The sequence below is a fragment of the Strix uralensis genome, chromosome Z (genome assembly GCF_047716275.1).
Source record: "Strix uralensis isolate ZFMK-TIS-50842 chromosome Z, bStrUra1, whole genome shotgun sequence".
In the NCBI taxonomy this organism is placed as follows: domain Eukaryota; kingdom Metazoa; phylum Chordata; class Aves; order Strigiformes; family Strigidae; genus Strix; species Strix uralensis.
The window spans coordinates 6,476,201-6,493,849 of record NC_134012.1 but is presented as its reverse complement, the minus strand read 5'-3'; the positions used below and the strand labels follow the sequence as shown (position 1 = coordinate 6,493,849).

Genomic DNA, 17,649 nt, shown 5'->3' with positions numbered 1-17,649 from the left:
GTTTCATTCCCAGAATATGAACATTGGAGCTTTGATTTTGTTTATAGTGTTGGGGTGAATGAGGGAATCAAGCCAACTGTGCGACGGTGATTTAGCTTGGAAGTAAAATATGAGATGTGCTGTTTGTTTTGTTTCAGTTTCCAACTGGGTGGCTATTATTTACAAATTGTAAATAATTTAAAAATTATAAGTTCTGTGGAAGCTAAACTATACTACCAACATTCTTGACTAATTCAGCTTTTTTACACAAAAAGAGCTTTGTGCATGCAACATGTCTAGTGCATTCCCTCACCTTTGTTTCCTTATGGGACAAGATGAAGACTGATGGAAATATGACATTAGAAGTTGCTGTAAAGCAGCCAGTGAAGAGCATTTTCTTTTTTGTGTGTGTCAAGTGAGATTCTAGTCATGACTAAAAAGGTCAGGTAAGAGGCTTGCAGATTTAAAAGATTTGTTTTAGTGAGAAAATAAGTTCTGTTGGACTGGACTTAACTAGCACAGTTGAGTTGCAATGTCTACGCCAACAGAGGTCACAGAAGAGCTTCAAGGCTGCTGTTACCTCTGCCTGGAGACTGAGGGAAGGAGTCAATCTCCAACCACAGTGTACCTCGTGGCATAAAGTTTGCATATAAATGCTCATGATTTGTGGCAGGTTTATTTTCATATTCAAATCTGGGATGTTTGATTTTCCAACTATCTGATTTTTTTTAAGCAAAAAGCTATTCAAACAAATTTTGGAAAAATCCCCCAAACTTACAGGACACTGACTGGAAGAACTAAGCTGACTTGATGGTGACTCAGTCTTTGTTATCTTTGTTTTCTTCCTCTAGATGAAGTGGTTCATGTCTCAGTCCCTGAGAAGCTCACCTTTGAGGAAGCTAAAGAGCTGTGTCAGAAAAGAGATGGCGTTCTTGCTTCTGTTGGGAACATGTACGTCGCCTGGAGGAATGGCTTTGACCAGTGTGACTATGGCTGGCTGGCAGACGGCAGCGTTCGTTACCCAGCCTCAGTGGCAAGGCCCCAGTGTGGTGGAGGTTTACTTGGGGTGAGAACCCTGTATCGCTATGAGAACCAAACAGGCTTTCCTTACCCAGATAGCAAGTTTGATGCCTACTGCTATGAACGTAAGCTTTTTTTTACTTATAATTTTCAGTACGCTCACCATGCTAACCCTGAAAAGTGTTTTCTTTAATATGTGTTTTGTTTCAGTTCTTGTGCCATGCATGAGTTTTCAAAAATTGTTTTATCACTATTGGTTTACAAAAAGAGAGAAAAGCCTAACTAAAAAAAATTGTCTTGAAGTAACATTGGCAGGTAAAGATAGGCAAAGCTTTCAGGTAAGATTTCAGCCTAAGCAGTGCTTTTACAGAGTCATACACTGTACCCACAGTCACCCTGAGTCTGCGGATGCTACATATTCTGGTGCCTGAGCACATACTGCTATGTTTGCGTTATGTCAATGAACATAAGAAGAGAAGAAATGTCCTACTTGACCAGGGGAATGACTGTCATGTAACTTGATATTCTGTCTCCAATGATGGCAATAAGAGAGGCTGTTTACAGACTGCATACAAGCCTGGCCATTTTCAGGTCTTTAAGATACCGGTGATTTGGGGGCTATATCTGGATCCCAGGAGTTTTGTCCCATCATATTTTTTTGGCTTCTAAAGCAGTTGTAAGTTTTCCTCTCACTTGCTCAGTGTTTTCTGTACCAGTCAGCTGGTACTGTGGATGGTCTAAATTGCCTTTCTTACTGCTGCTTTTTTCCCTCCTGCTATTTTCAGAGGTGCATCAAGCATTTGCCTCTTTCACCTGGTAGACTGCATCGATCTAAACCAGATCTCCTCTACACTTGTCAGCTTTTCTTTGGCTTTCGGGTTAAAAATTCCTCTGTAACCTATTCCATCTTCAGTGCCCAGCAGCCTGGCTCTGCTATTATTATGGTGCAGCCTATCCTTGCATAGGTTCTTTTTGTCCCAAAAGGTTCAACAGCTTCTAGTGTACCAGAGTTTCTCTTCCCTCTATCATCTCACCTGTACATAAGTTCCAGATCCCTGCCTGTGTCCCAGGCCTTCCTGGAACTGACAGTGCTTCATAGACCACCACCATGGAGGTCCTGGTCTCACCTGCCTCATCTCCTCTAGAACATCCTTCCTACATTTCTCTCTGTCAATAATGATGATTACTTACTCTTTCCCTATACCTCCAGAAACTCATTCATGCATCTTGTGATGTGCAACATTTAAGTTTCTGTGTAGCCCTTTCAAATATCACAGACCAGTTATCTGTGTCTGTTAAGAGAGGATCCTATCCTATCACCTTACTTCTATCCTTTAAGATCCCCTCCATGACAGGAGTGTTCTTTGTGCGAGAAGACACGGATACTGTTGGAAAGGGCATCACATCTACGAGATCAGAGTGCTTCTTCCCAGTGGAATATCCTGCCTCCCAAAGACTTGCAGTCTCCTCAGCATTAGGGAGGTTGGACTGCTCAGAAGTTTTCCTGCAGGCCTCTCTGTTCAAGGAAGTTCCTGTGGTTGCAAATAGTACAATTGATGTTAACGTGTAAAGGCTACTTGTGTTCAGTTAAAAGTTCAGAACTTGGTCTTTGATTATGAGTATCTAGGTTTTTTGGACTCAGTCCTCTGACTCTAAGTCAGAACTGCTTGAAATGTGCATCCTGTACTGTCCCCATTTTTGTGGATGATGAACCAACTGCAGCTGCAGATCTTTCCAACTCAGTCATTGAAGGGTCATTTATGAGCAAGCCTCACTGTTTGAGAACAAATCCCAACATCTAGTATAACATTACAGTCTGGCTGTTCTCAGACACTCTTCTCTGCAATATTTTAAAATAGGATTTTTGGTTTTTTCCTTTACTGCTTGTTGGTAAGATGTTCCAAAACCTTGCATGTTGAAGTAGTCCTAATGGGCTTCAAGGGAACTGCACACAGGAATAAGGACTAGTTAAATTCAGGAGTACTCTAATCCACAGAGCAGAGTTCTGTGCTATCACTCCTTCAGTTTCCTCCCCCAAACTGTTTATGATCTGTTTTAAGTGTGACAGGTAAAATTGACTTTAATGGGGATGAAATTCATCAGCTCTTCTAAAAGACCAAAGCAGGGACTAGACATTCTGCCTGTAATCTAGTCTTTAGTTAGGACAAATACCAACTTTCTGTTTGTTTGTGTGAATTTCACCCCTTTTCAATGCCTTTTCAATGTTCTTTCTGGAAGTTTTAGTTAACAAATTCTAGTGACATACCATTTCTTCTAAAAACATCCATGATAAGTATTGGGTTGTTCCCTTTTATATAACTGCTTTTTCTGCAAACTCTTGCCCTTGATAGACAGAGAATAAATATTTCATCAGTTAGCAGCCCAGGAGGCAGACAGTCTGTGACTATCAGCTCTTTTACAAGAAAAAAAAGACTAAACAGAACCAACACAATTTGGTAGACAGTGGGCTGCTCTCTAGCAATTTTAATTGCAATCAACATTACATCAGAATTAATTAAACGCTGCTAGCTAGATGACTCAGGTTTTGCCAGATACATCTGGTTTTGTGTAGGGAAATGCAAGAGTGTAATGCTGAACTGAGTACCCTCCTTCAGGGTGCCTGTCTGCCACATATTTCAGAAGTTACTGAAAGCTCGCTCTCTCTCAGAAGGTGCTAGGGATCTCACAGGAACCAGCTGTAACACTTCATTGCTTTTGCTAAAAGATTTATGCAAATGGTGAGTAATGAGACTTGCTGCCTAGCATCTTGGTCTTTCACATCTCAATCAGCTGCCTGAAGCAGTGGCTGTAGAGTGAGTCATGCTCTCTTGTTGGAGACTTGGAGACAGTCCCTTTTTTGGGGCAAAAAAAGGGAGAGAAAGGAAAAAATGGCTCTACAGTGTAACAGGAGGCTTGAATTTAAGTCCTTGTTTCAAATAATTTTTTGCTTGGGAAGTTTTGGAAGAAACTTCCATTATCTCTATTTCAAGGTTCCAGTGCAGTAGTCCATCACATAAAGTCTACTATCTGCAAGCTCAGACTGATTTTAGCTTGATATGAAACTTTTATGCAACTATTCCCACCATGCCAGACAGCAAAACTGTTCTCCCCAAGACCTTGACTCTTTCCATGTAACTCCAGTCCAGTGTTACAGCTCCTAACTGTGCTCATTATGTGTCTCACATTACATTGTTTTGTTTCCCCCCCTCGCCTGAATACCCAGTCACACCAGCAAAAATTTCTCTTGCTGAAAAAGAAGAAAAAAGGGATGTCATTACACACATTTATGAGATCTTGGTCAGCTAAAAGGAAAAATGCAGAGTCCCTCTGTGAACAGGGCAGGATCAAGCCAGTTATCCAGGTAGCACCAGGGCTGAAGGTCTGCAGCACAGATGTTCATGTGGTGATCTCAGTTTTTATACAGCATCCCTCTAAAGTTTCCTCTGCCTCCTGTGTGAAAGCTAGTGAAGTTGCCATTGACTCAGCTCTGAGGGTAATGGCCACATGGTGCACATTTAATCTGAAGTGAAATGGCAATGACGAAGGACCTTCATCTGCCACTTTTGCTCATGCTGAATAATAATATACTCCACCAAAACAAATGCGTCCCAGCCACAGACAGGATAAGTCCAATGCTTGAATTTACACATACTCTGAAGCAATAGATTTGTGGCAAAGCAGGCATCTGTTTTAGTCATTACAAAGACAAATCATGTATTTAAGAAAGGGGATATCTCTCTCTTCAGCCCTGCTTAGAGTCTTCACTGTTATCTTGTAATTAAAAGTCTCTTTGGTGGAACATTTCAAAATATAAATTTTAAATTTCATTTAAAAGAAACCTCCATCCATATTTTGAACATTTTACTTACTTTGAAAAAGGAATCATATTTATTAAAATACATGAAAAAACAGTAACCCAAGCAGTAAATTCACCTTAAAAATGGTATGGACTATTTTCAATAAAACAGTCAACCTGGACAACATTTAACAGCACAGTTAAGTTCAGGATTTTAACTTCAACAGTGTTCTGGTTACAATATTATATTGTACAAAGTGTCTTGACTTTATGAAAATAAACGTGGCCCAGACTAATAATACATGATTTAAAATCTAAAAATCTTGTTAAAAAAATAAAAAACCTTCTTTACTTTGATCACAAGTGTTTTTCACTCTACAGAAACCACATGGCTCTGAGTTTCTGAAACATTATCCGCGTGTTTCATCTTATCCCTCCAAGACTTTCACCAGACTTTTTAGTTCTTTTTTTCTGAGAGGTACTTAATCATGTATCTGATGGGGCTTGAAAAAGTTTCAGGTTAGACACATGATTAAGTACTTGAATCTCCTTGGGGGCCGTCATCAGAGGAAAAGTTTTTCAGGTGTTAACATATAGGACTTATAACGTATTAACATATTTACATTTTTTTAAAAAAAGATAGAACAACATTTGCTGAATATTTATGTTTATTTGTAAGAGAGTAGAACATTGAATCAGAAAAAAAAGAAATTTTTTAATGGGTACCTAATAGTTAGTTCTTGCATAGAGCTATAGGGTATTTATTTAATTCCATCCTTCAGCCCCCAGTGTCACCAGATCTAATTCACTGAAGTTTGTGGGAATCTTGCCACAGACTTCAACTGACTTTGGATGGGACATTTTATACTACAGCATCTGTAGAATAAATTGCAATACAGAAATGCACTATTCAAAATGTATACAGTTTTCATCTTACATACCTTCAAAAAGCCTGAACTTGATGAACTTCATATACAGAGATGGTTGAATCTTTGAAACATAAATCTGTGTTTTGCTGAGAAACACTGATTAAAGCTGAATTCTTTCATAGACCTGTATTGATTTTGGCAAATCTTTCCGGAAAACATTTTTAGCTTGACTCAAAACACGTGTTGACAGTTTTGCTCTGGATTTGACCGTTTTGTTTCAGATTTGTTCTTTCATTTTGACTTTGTTTCATGCACTTTTGTTGTTTCGCTTTGGTTTGGCGTTATGATTTCATTTTAGTTGGAGATTGGAAAATTCCAGTTCTGAGACACCGTTGCCGTATGTGTTCTTCATGAATGGAGTCCACATCGTTTTGATTGTTTCAATACAGACGCATCAAGAGTGTATCCAAGTCAACTGCTGCTTGTGACAGACACCTCTGTCTTTGATGCTTCATCCCTCTAAAGCTCAAAATCAGAGTGCACTTTTATAGAAGAAAATTAGGAAACAGCAACCTTCATAGTATGTAGCAGGACAGACCTTTGTAAGATGAAAGTGGAGAATAATTGTCACTCTGCAAACCTCTCCCCTGCCCACTCCAAAACCTCTCCAACCAAATCCTGTCAGTTCAAGTACGAGTGTTTCGCTAGGACAGGGGTGTCTGCTAATGCAAGGAGACTTGCAAACAGTGTTATTCCGTGGAGGACTTCAGAGCAGGGAAAGAGAAAAAAGCCCCTTCTGTGGGAGGTTCTACAGCATGAGACACCATGATTGCAGGCTAAGGCTCAGAAAACATCAACTTTTTTCCACTTGTCCAGCAGCAAGCAGGATAAGATTTTTAGGCATAGCTCAAAAGCTGGCAGAAGAAATGCTGTCTTCCCTTTTCCTGAATGTGACTTAGTTTGGAAAACTTTGAATAACTAGGCAGTTCTGTCCTTCTCCACAGCAACCATCAGTATCTACATGTCCCAGCTATTTGCTGTATGAGGGAATTATTTCCAGCCTGATGTCAGGACTGTATTGCAGGAGATCTGTGGATTTTTGATCGGTTTGGAAATGACTACAGAATACTGAAGACATAGGGCGTGGTGACCCAGGGAACAAAATTGTCCATCTGAAGAAAAAGAACAAAAAAAAGTTTATCTTAGATGAAACACAATAGAGTGCTGAAGGTAATAAAGCCAGTGTCCTCCACCAGTCCAGTGGGTGGAATGCCTTTGAGCAAGCAAGCATCTCAAGGTCATGGCACTGACCACAGTGTACACAAGGTCACTGGCTCCCCTCTGTGAAGGTGAAGCTATGTAAAGGGCTTATGCTGCCTTACCGAGGCAGCTACCATCAGATAACTGTTCTCTAGTTTTTATTATTTTGCTAAGAAGGTAGATCTCTGTGCTTCTCTCAGATATGCAGTTTAGCAAGACCTACATAGCTGCAGAGATCTCCAGTAATATCTTGGACCAGGCATAGGAAGAATAAATCCCTGAGGCTCTTTGCTGGGTTTATAGCAACAGGCAAACATCACCGAGGCTGTGCACACTAACAGCTTGCAGCATGTTTCTTACCCCGCTCTGCTTCAATTGCATTTCAGGAGAAGGAATTTTGAGATGTCAGTCAGACCGTGCTGAAAATAACAAGGTCTCAATCCACTTCAGACAATCCTGTGCTGTAGACCTCACTAGTACCTCACCCTCAGAAGGAGGAGAAGGTGGTGGTTGGGTGCAGCATGACCTTTTAAATGCTGTGTTAAATATGAACAGAGACAACCTGATTTATCAATCTAACTGGTGTATGTGGAGCAACTGTTTGGAGCTCAGGAGGTGGAGCTTCAGGAGGAGATGCTTCTTTTGCCAGAGCAAGTGAACTTGCATTTATCTGAGTGATTCAAAACTGGGTTCCTTAAGAATAGTCCCTAAATGCAACCATTGTGAACAGAGGGAAAGAGAAAGAAGACACATTGGAGGCATTTTCCTTTCATTCGCTCAGATCACTAAATGGGTCAGGTAACAAGGACGGGATTAGGAACAACAAGATGAAGAAGTAAAAGATCCATCCCTTTAGATGTTCAGGTAGATGAAAAATAAATTGGTTTTGCTCTTTATGACCTTTGCTCACTGCTGTGGGAACTGGGTACAACTCATGGGACATACAGGTAATTTGTGTCCTTTCACATTATGTGGGGAGAGCAAAACAGCAAGAATTTTGCTGTCAATTCCTGACCTGAGTGACAATATTGTCTCTCTTTGTTCTTCAATTGGTTTCTGCGGTCAGGAAGAAAAGATTGTTGCTTTTATTTGGTGCTGGGATACAGATTTCATTAGGAAGAGCTGACTAAAGAGACTCGTTGATTTTTTGTCCTCTTTGGCAGTTTTATTATAAATAATGTGGAAAGATAAATGCTCTTTGTTATTGTTCTTTTGTGGATAGATTGACAGGCTATAATTTGTTCTACACTTGCATGTGGGGAGACCAGGAGATAACATATCCTTTCCCCTTTAACCATCTGACTTCAGAAGTTATGAAATAACAAGTGGTTTTACTTAAGAGTGTTTGTGTTCACAGAGCTAATATAGCTGCTGCCTCTGCTGTTTTGTTAGCTGGAAGAAAGAACCTTGGGCAATGGTGTGAAGAAGATGCATGACCTTCCGTTATATTTTTAAGTTTTCCCTTACAAATAATATAGACTAATAATAGCTTTTAAATATTTCTTTTTTTTTAAAGAATCCCATTCATTTTCTCTGATATTGCACATATTTTGTAGTTGGGAATGGATTTTAATATTATTTTTCTCGTTACATTTGGCTTGTGTTTTGATGTCAAAACACAGGGTGAGTAAGTGGGAGTATACACCTGGAGTTATAGAGAAGCTCTTATAACTGAAGTATCAGATTTTGAATCCTCCTTATGCCACCACAAATCTCATTAGCAGTGAACAAAACTTCACATCCCCTGTCCACCCTTCGGCTTCCTAAAATGAGTGAATGAGCAAGTACTGATTCAGTGTAATAATGAGAGGTTTCTGGCTCAGTCTGTAACTCAGAGCACCAATTTTTATTTTTTTGATCTGTTCTTACTTCTACTCTTGTCCAGTTTGGAAGGTTCTGCCAGTAATTTAAACTCCAGCTGGCATAACTCTTGGAGTCAGGGGAGCGTTCAAGACTGTCCTTTCTGCCAGGGTTGGTAGCTGTGAAGAGACAGAGACACGGAACAAACTTAACAAAGCAGCAAACAAATCAACACACAAAAATATGTAAAAATTAAACAAAGCAACCTCTCTGCATAGTCATCATGCTCTAAATGGGCTGGAAGATGTCAAACCATTAATTTTGACTGTCTCAATGTTACTGATATTTTGCAATAATTTTTTTTGGCTGTTATTCACAGAAAGTATTCATTATTTCCAGGTTTTATTCTGACTTAAAACAGGGTTTTTTTATTGATTTGGTTTTTGGCAATGTCTCAGAACAGTTTCTTTTTCTATCTGTAGAGTCTATGTTCTTCCAGGTTCTTAAGTATATACCTAAATATAAATACACAAACAGTATTTCTGAGTGCAGAGAAACTGCTGAAGTGATTTAAGTTAGACACATGGCTAAAAGTTTTGTGGAACTGGTTATGCTGAAAATGATATTCATATCATATTATATAAAAGATATACAATATCTTTCAAATAAGCATTTTCTCCTCCAGAAAGTACATCCAGATATCCTGAAATTATTATTAAACAGCACAGTCATATTAAAATACTTATTTGGTAATCACAAAGTTAAACCATGCCTAAAGTTGTGTAGTGGGATATCCTTGAAAAAATATTAACTTTTAATATTGCTCCATTATTTTGAATCCTTATTTAAACAATGGTGGGAGATAAAAGGAAGAAAATGCTGTACAGCGAAAGCATAAAATAAATAAACAGAGAGTGAAGAAATATAGTATCTCTGCAAAGTCATATACTCCATCCAAAATCAACTTCATGCAGGTTGTTCCTATAAAAGGAATCGGTTAAGTATGACAAGATAGCCTTTGATATGAGCAGCTGTTGGTGAGATAATTTGCTTTCTTGCTGCTAATATGTTCGTGAATTTGATTAGGAAAATCTGCCTCATGTCTTGAATCAGAAGAAGGACAAAAGAGATAGCATATTGCACACATGATGCAAGGAGTACAGTAATGCAAAACATCTGGGTGGAGTGGACGAAGGTTCAAACTGATGTTCAGTCTATTAAAAAAGCAAATTTCTCTTTGTTTTTTTCTTTTCCTGCAGAAAAAAAAAAAAATGATACATTTCTCCTTGAAGAAGCACCTTTTATTTTGGTCCACTCAAATAAGTTTGCAAACCTGAATGATCTGTATGAAAAATCTTATATATCGTATTTATGACAAATTAGTTTTAGAGGTACTGTAGTTGATTTTAACCAGAACTGCTCTTTGCACACTGGTAACCCTGTGTCAGTTTCCACAGGAGAAAATGGGTCTCTTTATTGATAAACTCTAAAAATATGTGCTTTTCTTACAGCAGTATATGAATTTAATATTCGTTCATTCACCTGCTAATGTAAGTGAATCAAATACGCTTGGTGTTTTTTCAGGTTTACTTCATAATTGTGTACCTACATTATCAAGTAATTAGCAGATAATGACTCATGAACAACAAATAACTGCATTTCTGGCATAAATATGTGAACTTTTGGGACTTCCAAACATTTCTTGGAAATTGGTAGGGTACATAAATGTTTGTGAGTGTGTACACAATTTCCCAGCAGTGATGAAATAAAGTTACCTTTTTTCCCCACAGATTTTAAACTCTATTCTCATGTTCTCAGTTTGTCTAGCTTTGTTAGAGAGCATTACTTTTTCATAGCCTTTCAGTGATCTTGATAGTCACTTAAAATACAGTAACTGGGGTCTAAATGAGTAGTTGATCTTGGATGCAAACCAAATTCAATCTGCATTAAGGAAACTCATCCTATGGTTAGAATGGAAAATATGAGACTATTGTCTCTCTTTTCCATTTTGCCATAAAAAAGAGCTGGTAAGGCAAATTTAGAAATTTAAGAATTACCAACTACCACTCAGGGTGACAGTGCTAACCTACTTGTATGCATTCTTCACTCCCTAGTTGAGAAGTAAAACTGTGGTGTAAATCATCCTCATGCAGGTAGAGAGGGAAAAGAATTGTAAGAATTTGTTGATTCTTGATTGTGTGAACACCATATCACATTGAATATTACATTTTCATAGTCATTGAAAAGAACACTAAAATCCACTTTAGGTCGTAGAAACCGAAAACACAAAAATCACTTGTTTTAAGGCTCTGCTTTGCTTAGTGGGATTTCAAGAACTTTTTTCCTTCTTGCTCAACTCAATGTTTTAACCTACAAAAAAAGAGTATATAAGTAGCTCTAAGTCTCCTTAGTAAAACCACAAAAACATTTAACATATGGTAGGGAAAAGAATCCACTCCTTTTCTGCTGGCAAAGAACACCACCACTTCTAAACATAGCGACGTCATATTTTCTTACCCTCACAATTTCCTTTTCACTTTCACTTCTCATTCAAGAAAGCTGAAATATCAGCTCTTTTTCTTCATTTCCCTACTCTGTAAATCTACCTGTTCTTTTAGAAATCCTAAGCAGCCATCATCTGGCAAACCTGTCTAGTTCAGGGTTAATAAAATAGATCTCTTGGAAAGGTGACATTTTCAAAGCTTGGTGTGTGAAACTAAACAAATATTTGTGTGACCCTAACTTACCCATGCAGAATTCATATCTACAAATATCAAAGGGGTACCTAATTAGGCATGGGTGTGTGAAAAAACTGATTTGTGCACACATACTGCGTATACTTGAGTATAAACTGTCACTGCACAAATAAGTTGAGCCTTTCGAAATATTTCACTTATTTTCTTACTCTTCTTTGCTCATACTATCAACTTCTGCAAGTCTTGAGTCAGTTAGAGGCTGCACCACCTTCATCTCAATATGCCAGGCAGTAAAAACTCAATCTCAGAACTCACTTTTTCCCATGATAACTGGTATTCATGCCTTATATTGAGTAAAGTTTCCTGATATCTTTTATTAACTCACATCTACAATTATGAGCCTTTGGCTTCAATATTTTATTCTAAAATACCGTAACTGGTTTGATTTCTGAATGTTAGGGAAATAGACTTCTTTGCTCTGTTAGAAATTGAGCAATATTTTCTTTTGCAAGTAGCTATATGTTTAGTTGTGTCTGGTGAGCAGTTAGTCCTCATATACACACCCAGTTTAATGCATTCTTCATATGCTTAGTGTAATTTAAAGGACCTTATTTTGTTCTTTACTTGTGTCCATATAAGACTTTTGACTCTCAGTCACTTAAGAATGAACAGCGCTGATTTAAGACATTCATATCTACCACCTGTCTGCTCCCATTGCCGTTCTGAAGATTACTGACTTGGAAGAACCGACAGAAATGAAGATGTCTGTACCCTGGGTGTTTCCTGAGTCAATCCTGTTTCCTGAGCACAAACTCACCTTCTTCAGGAGTTTAAAATCAGATACCAGACTTTGCAGTGTCATGGTTGTTGGCACACATTTCCTCCTCAGATAGGATGGAAATCTAGGGCAGAAGGAGTGGGCAAGGCATAAGTCAGCAAAAATCTTTAAAACATCACAGTTTGGGTCACTGGAAAGACCTTTCTTTGTGTCTCTTGTGAATCTAGGATAGCTACCTCCTTACTCTTCCCATCATTCAGAGGGTTCAACACTGTGCCTTTTCATGTTCCACACTCCCACAGAAGGACTTCTGTGTGTGAAGGAGTTTCAGATATATCTTTGAAGTGTTTTCCAAAGATCAACATCATTATAGTATTAAGTTTATGATCTTATGGTTTACTGTTCTCACCTTTCCCCATAATATATTTCTCTTGGTGTAATTTAAATGCAGGGCAGCAGCTCTTGAGGCATTGTAAAACAGTACTTTCCAATGGCGTGTTTGTTCCTGTTGCTCAAGCATCCTCTCCTCTAGTGAAGTTTCCTTTCTGCAATTTATAATTATATGCTGAAAATAAACTAAAGTGGTATTTCACTCCCTTTATACATCTGTGTTCTATGCTACATTAAGCTTTGAAGAAAACCCGCAGGTTTGCAGTACCACTCATTCACGACTTCATGAAATAAACTTCTATATTCCCTGATCGGTACTTAGCTGTCTGAAGGGCACTTGTGTGATACGAGGACTTCTAGCGGTAATTATATAAACAATGAATATGAAGAATACTGCTACACTTCTCATTACATCTGACTTAAAGTTAGATGTTGTGCAGATTTATAATGTATTATTTTATGGCATTCAAAGCTCTATTTTATGCTAATCAACTATCTAAAGCCTTTGACCTTTATACTTTTTTCTCAGTGTAACATTTATTTTTTGTTGGGAACTTTCAAGTTGAATTAAAGAAACATTTGTTTGTGTTCTGACTAAATGATTCCTTAATTTATTTTTTTCTTTTTTTAAGGTAAAAAAGTCATAACAGAGCCCACAACTGTTAAGCTGATTACATCTCTGAAAACTGACAGTGTGAAATCGTCATCTGCTAAAGTTACTCTTAAACCTCCTGTTTTTGAGACTTCGATTACTGAAGTGGCTGTCACCAAAACAGAGGCCCCTGCTTTGGAGGAAACCACCCTAGAGACTGCAGAAGATACAAAAATGACTACTGATGTGGCTGAGGAAAAAAGGGAAATGGAGGTGCTTATGGAGAACATTAAGTTAACCACCCTTCTACCTCAGACTGTCACAGATGGCGAAATAAGCACTTACGAAACACTGGGAAGGACTGAATATGATGTTTCACCTAGGTTAACAGAGAGCACATCTGCAGCTTTGGAACTGGAGCACACTTACTCTGAAGCAGAATTACCCGAGGAACAAGGTAGGTCTGAAAGCATTGAGGACGCTTTCTTGACCTCTATAATTTTTCAGGATAGCACAGCTGTAGCTAAGAGTTCCACTGGTTTGTGGGAAGATACTGAAACAGGAGATACACACAAACATGATGCTGATAATCAGACTGAACAAATAGAAGTGGGTCCTATGATGACAGCTACAGATAGCTTGTTACCACCTTCTCGGAGAGAGTTTCCCAGGACAGGGACTTCAGTTTCACTAACAAAAGAGAATATGTACCTTGGTGCCCACTCAACAAAAGAACCCACAAAAAAGTCAATGGAGGCAAAATCTGACAAGAAACTTACAACTGTTGTAATCCCTAAATCTTTGTTCACTGATCAGTATGATCTCACTACAGAGGGGGAGGGCAGAGAGAGCATGTACACCGTTATGCCTGATAGAATTTCTGGCGTGGCTACTGGTAGCGTCCCAGAGTCAGATGTGCCTGCTGCATCAGAGTCACCTGTAGAGGAGCATGCGGTAACCACTGGACAATATTCTACAGCAGATGAGTCAAGTCCATTCATTAAATTTAGTTCTGCGGCGGTGTTTGATAATGAAGCGTCAGCTGAAGGAAGCAGAGAGGACCTGAGAGATGTGCAGCCTACCACGTCGTCTGGAATACCTGTATCCTTTTCTGTATCAGCTGTTAACCAAACAGGATCTGAGGCCATCGTTCTCTCAGGAAGTACTGTTTCCCTGCAAAACTTTGGAGAACACACCACATCTGCTAGCCACTCATCTCAGCAAACAGAAGGATCAGCCATTTTAGAGGAGCAGGAAAAAGCAAAGGAGCCAGAAACAAGAACAATGGATGTTAAGATCTCTCATGCTACAACTGTCATTCCTACTTATGTTACAGCAGAATCTGAGGGACGTTCTGCAAGTGAGAAGTTCACACATTCTCCTCCAGCTTCTGGCATGTGGCTGCCAACAGATAAAGATCAGGGGTATATGACAGAAGAATCATCTCATACTAAGAGAATACATGAGTTAGATACAGAAGATGGTATCTCTGGAATGGAGCCTACATCATCTCCAGGGCAAATTACAGAATATACAAAGCATCCAGGAGCTCCGATTTCAGCAGTTACAGATGAAACTGAGACAAGCATGGAGCCAGCAGAAACGAAAAGTGATGAAGAAGCTGTATCAGCTGATTTTGATCAGAATAAAGATACAACAGGTGTCTCCCACACAAGCAGCTCTTTGGATTTGGAAATGATCACAGTATCCAAAATATCAGTGAATAAAAGTAGTGCAACAATAAAGTCTTTTAGCTCCTCAAGTGTTACTGTATTACCAACTGGTATGCACGCAGTCATGGAGGTAACTGAACATGAAGGAGATGAAACATCAGGGTATGTTCTGAAAACGTCCATTCCTACCGCAGAAGTTGAACAAAGAGAGGCTACTGAGACATTGGTAGCAACGGTAGCAATGCCTGCTGAAGAAGTATCTACTGAAATGGAAGTCTCAATCCCTACTGAAATGGAAATCTCAATCCCTACTGAGATGGAAGTCTCAAAACACACAGTGACAGAGGAAAGCCAGACAAGCATTGAGACATCAACTGAGGAGTCAGTGGCAACACTTCAAGACAGAAAAGGAACTCCATCAGCTGGTTTTGGAGGGACAAAAGGATCTATTATATTTACAGATGTAACAAAGGTAGATACTACAGTTCCACAGAAAGAACATGATGCTTCCCTAGTTCCAGTTACTGTAGAGAGTGAGGTCACTAGAGATATGCCAGTTACTGATCAGACTCCTTTAGATGGTGTCTTTCATACAGAAACAACTGCAAAAGATAGTGAGGTGTTCCCAGAGGAATTCTCCTTGAAAGATCGAGATAAGGACATTGCCACAGAGTCTACCTTATCTGTGACATCTGTCCAAATACAGGAACAAAAGACAGCGCCAGGATCTCAATCATCTCAAATGGCTTTTCAGGAAAAACAGGATGAGACAGGTTCAGCTTATGATGAGACATATCCAGCAACCAAAGTATCAGTGCCTGCAGTGGAGCTCACAGATTATGGAAGAATTCTGGGACGTGATGAAACTAGCACCAGGACCTTGCGTCTCACAGTGACTCCGAAAGCTGAAACAGCTACTGATGAAGAAGAGAACGTCACTGAAGTGATGCCTATAACAGCAGGTACTCAAGCAAAAACATATGATAGCAGAGGAACCCCCACCAGGGAAGAAGACAGTGATGTAGTGAGCTGGGAATCTGTATTGCCCCCCCTCACAATGCCGACAGGTCGTTCTACTGTGGAAAGTATTACTCGTCTGACTTTGGGAGCTTCTCCAGGCCAAACTCTGGAAGGTTCAGGAATATCAGAAGAACCTGAAGAAATCAAAACGGCTATATTTTCAGCTAATGCAACAGATAAAGCAACAATTCTCAGTGGTGTAACAACACCTTCCAGTAGTGCTGTAGACAAAATTCAGACTACTTCAGCATCCAAACCTTTTGTTACTCAAAAGTCACCACGCATCATTCCTGAGGAAGAAGAAGAGGTAACAAGCAATGACATCATCATAATTGATGAATCTATTTCTCCCAGTAAAGCCACTGCTGATGACGATCTGACAGGAAAGATGTTAGAACCAGAAATCGATAAGGAATATTTCACAGCATCAACTGCTACTGCAGTTGCACGACCTACTACACCACCCAAAGTGAAGGAGGCCACAGAGGCTTTACAACCTCAAGAGGTGTCTCCTTCTACTTCACACCCTGATAGTGGAAATGACATAAGATTGTATGTTATTCAAATCACAGGCAATGACACAGGTAAGATTTTGCCTTTTAGATTTGCAGTCCATCAGAATGGACAGTTTATCATAACAAACTAGTGTACTTTAGCATATACTGGAGATGTTTCTTGGATCACTGAAGGATACAAAGTACAAGTTTTATCTAGACAGCAAGTTACTGAATATTGGTAGGTCTATTTTTCTATCCATTAAAAAAACCTCAGAAATGTGTTATATATATAGTTTGGGGTAAGATTATTTTCTATGTAAGAATGAATATAAAACTGTTGTATTTGCTCTTAAAAGTCATAATGGCTATAGTCCAGTTTTCTTATTTAATGTTGTCAAGTCACTGATTTAACTTCAGCTATCTGTGAAACAAGCATTTTAATTTCACAGCTTCCATTCCATGCGTTACTAGTCCTAAACAAAGCACTAGATTATTTTAACATTCCATTAGTCTGCAGCAATTAACAATGTCACGTACAGTGTAGTCAGCTAAAAAAGGGTAAGGCACTCTACTGCGTCCACAAGTGGACTTCCTGTGATTTGGGGGAAGGGTTTTTGCAAGTTTTTGTAGCATATCATAATATTTTTTTAATCTGTTTTACAGAATCTGTGATGTAAATTGACATAGTTTTTAGTTTTGTTGCATTTTTTAGCTGATGGCACTGTCATGTGTATGTAGCTTCAATTCCATGGGTATCCAGAACAGAAAGTCCTGAAGTAACAATGAACTGTTGAGTTTTATGATGAATATGTCTCCATAATGCAATAGCTGAAGGCTATGCAATTTTACATTAAAGCAGCCTGTCAACTGCCTATTATTTAAGATGTCTTGGTGAACCCTTATTTTTTAAAATGAAGTGTAAAACAACTGGCAAAAAGGATAAAGCTCAGAATATCTATTAGGTTCAATGTTGCATTTTGTTTAATTATTTTACAGTTATTTTATAATTATTTTATTTTTTGAAGGAACACAGTAAAAATTAATTTTGTGACTTATATACCTTAACTATATGCAATGCTTTTGAATGGTTAAATAACAAACTGTTTTCTCATTGGTTCTCAGCCATAATATCCATATCTTTGAAGAACTTATCCAACAGAATTCATAATTTATGGAAGTTTTTTGGTTGGTTTTGTCAGGTTTGTGCTTGGTAGACTTTTATTCAAAAATCAAAGGGCAGAAGTAATTTCCTTGAGATGTGCCATACCGTTATTGGACT

The 17,649-nt window shown here is 38.7% G+C and overlaps 1 protein-coding gene across 3 annotated transcripts in view; it reads left to right on the top strand.

Moving 5' to 3' along the window:
- The window catches only part of VCAN (versican), a 116,261-nt gene that overhangs the window by 42,341 nt on the left and 56,271 nt on the right, over window positions 1-17,649 (top strand). For all 3 annotated transcript variants that reach the window (XM_074856023.1, XM_074856022.1, XM_074856021.1), the window contains exons 6-7: window positions 831-1,124; window positions 13,221-16,457. In XM_074856023.1, coding sequence (XP_074712124.1) covers window positions 831-1,124; window positions 13,221-16,457 — 3,531 coding nt within the window. The remainder of the gene's footprint in view (window positions 1-830; window positions 1,125-13,220; window positions 16,458-17,649) is intronic.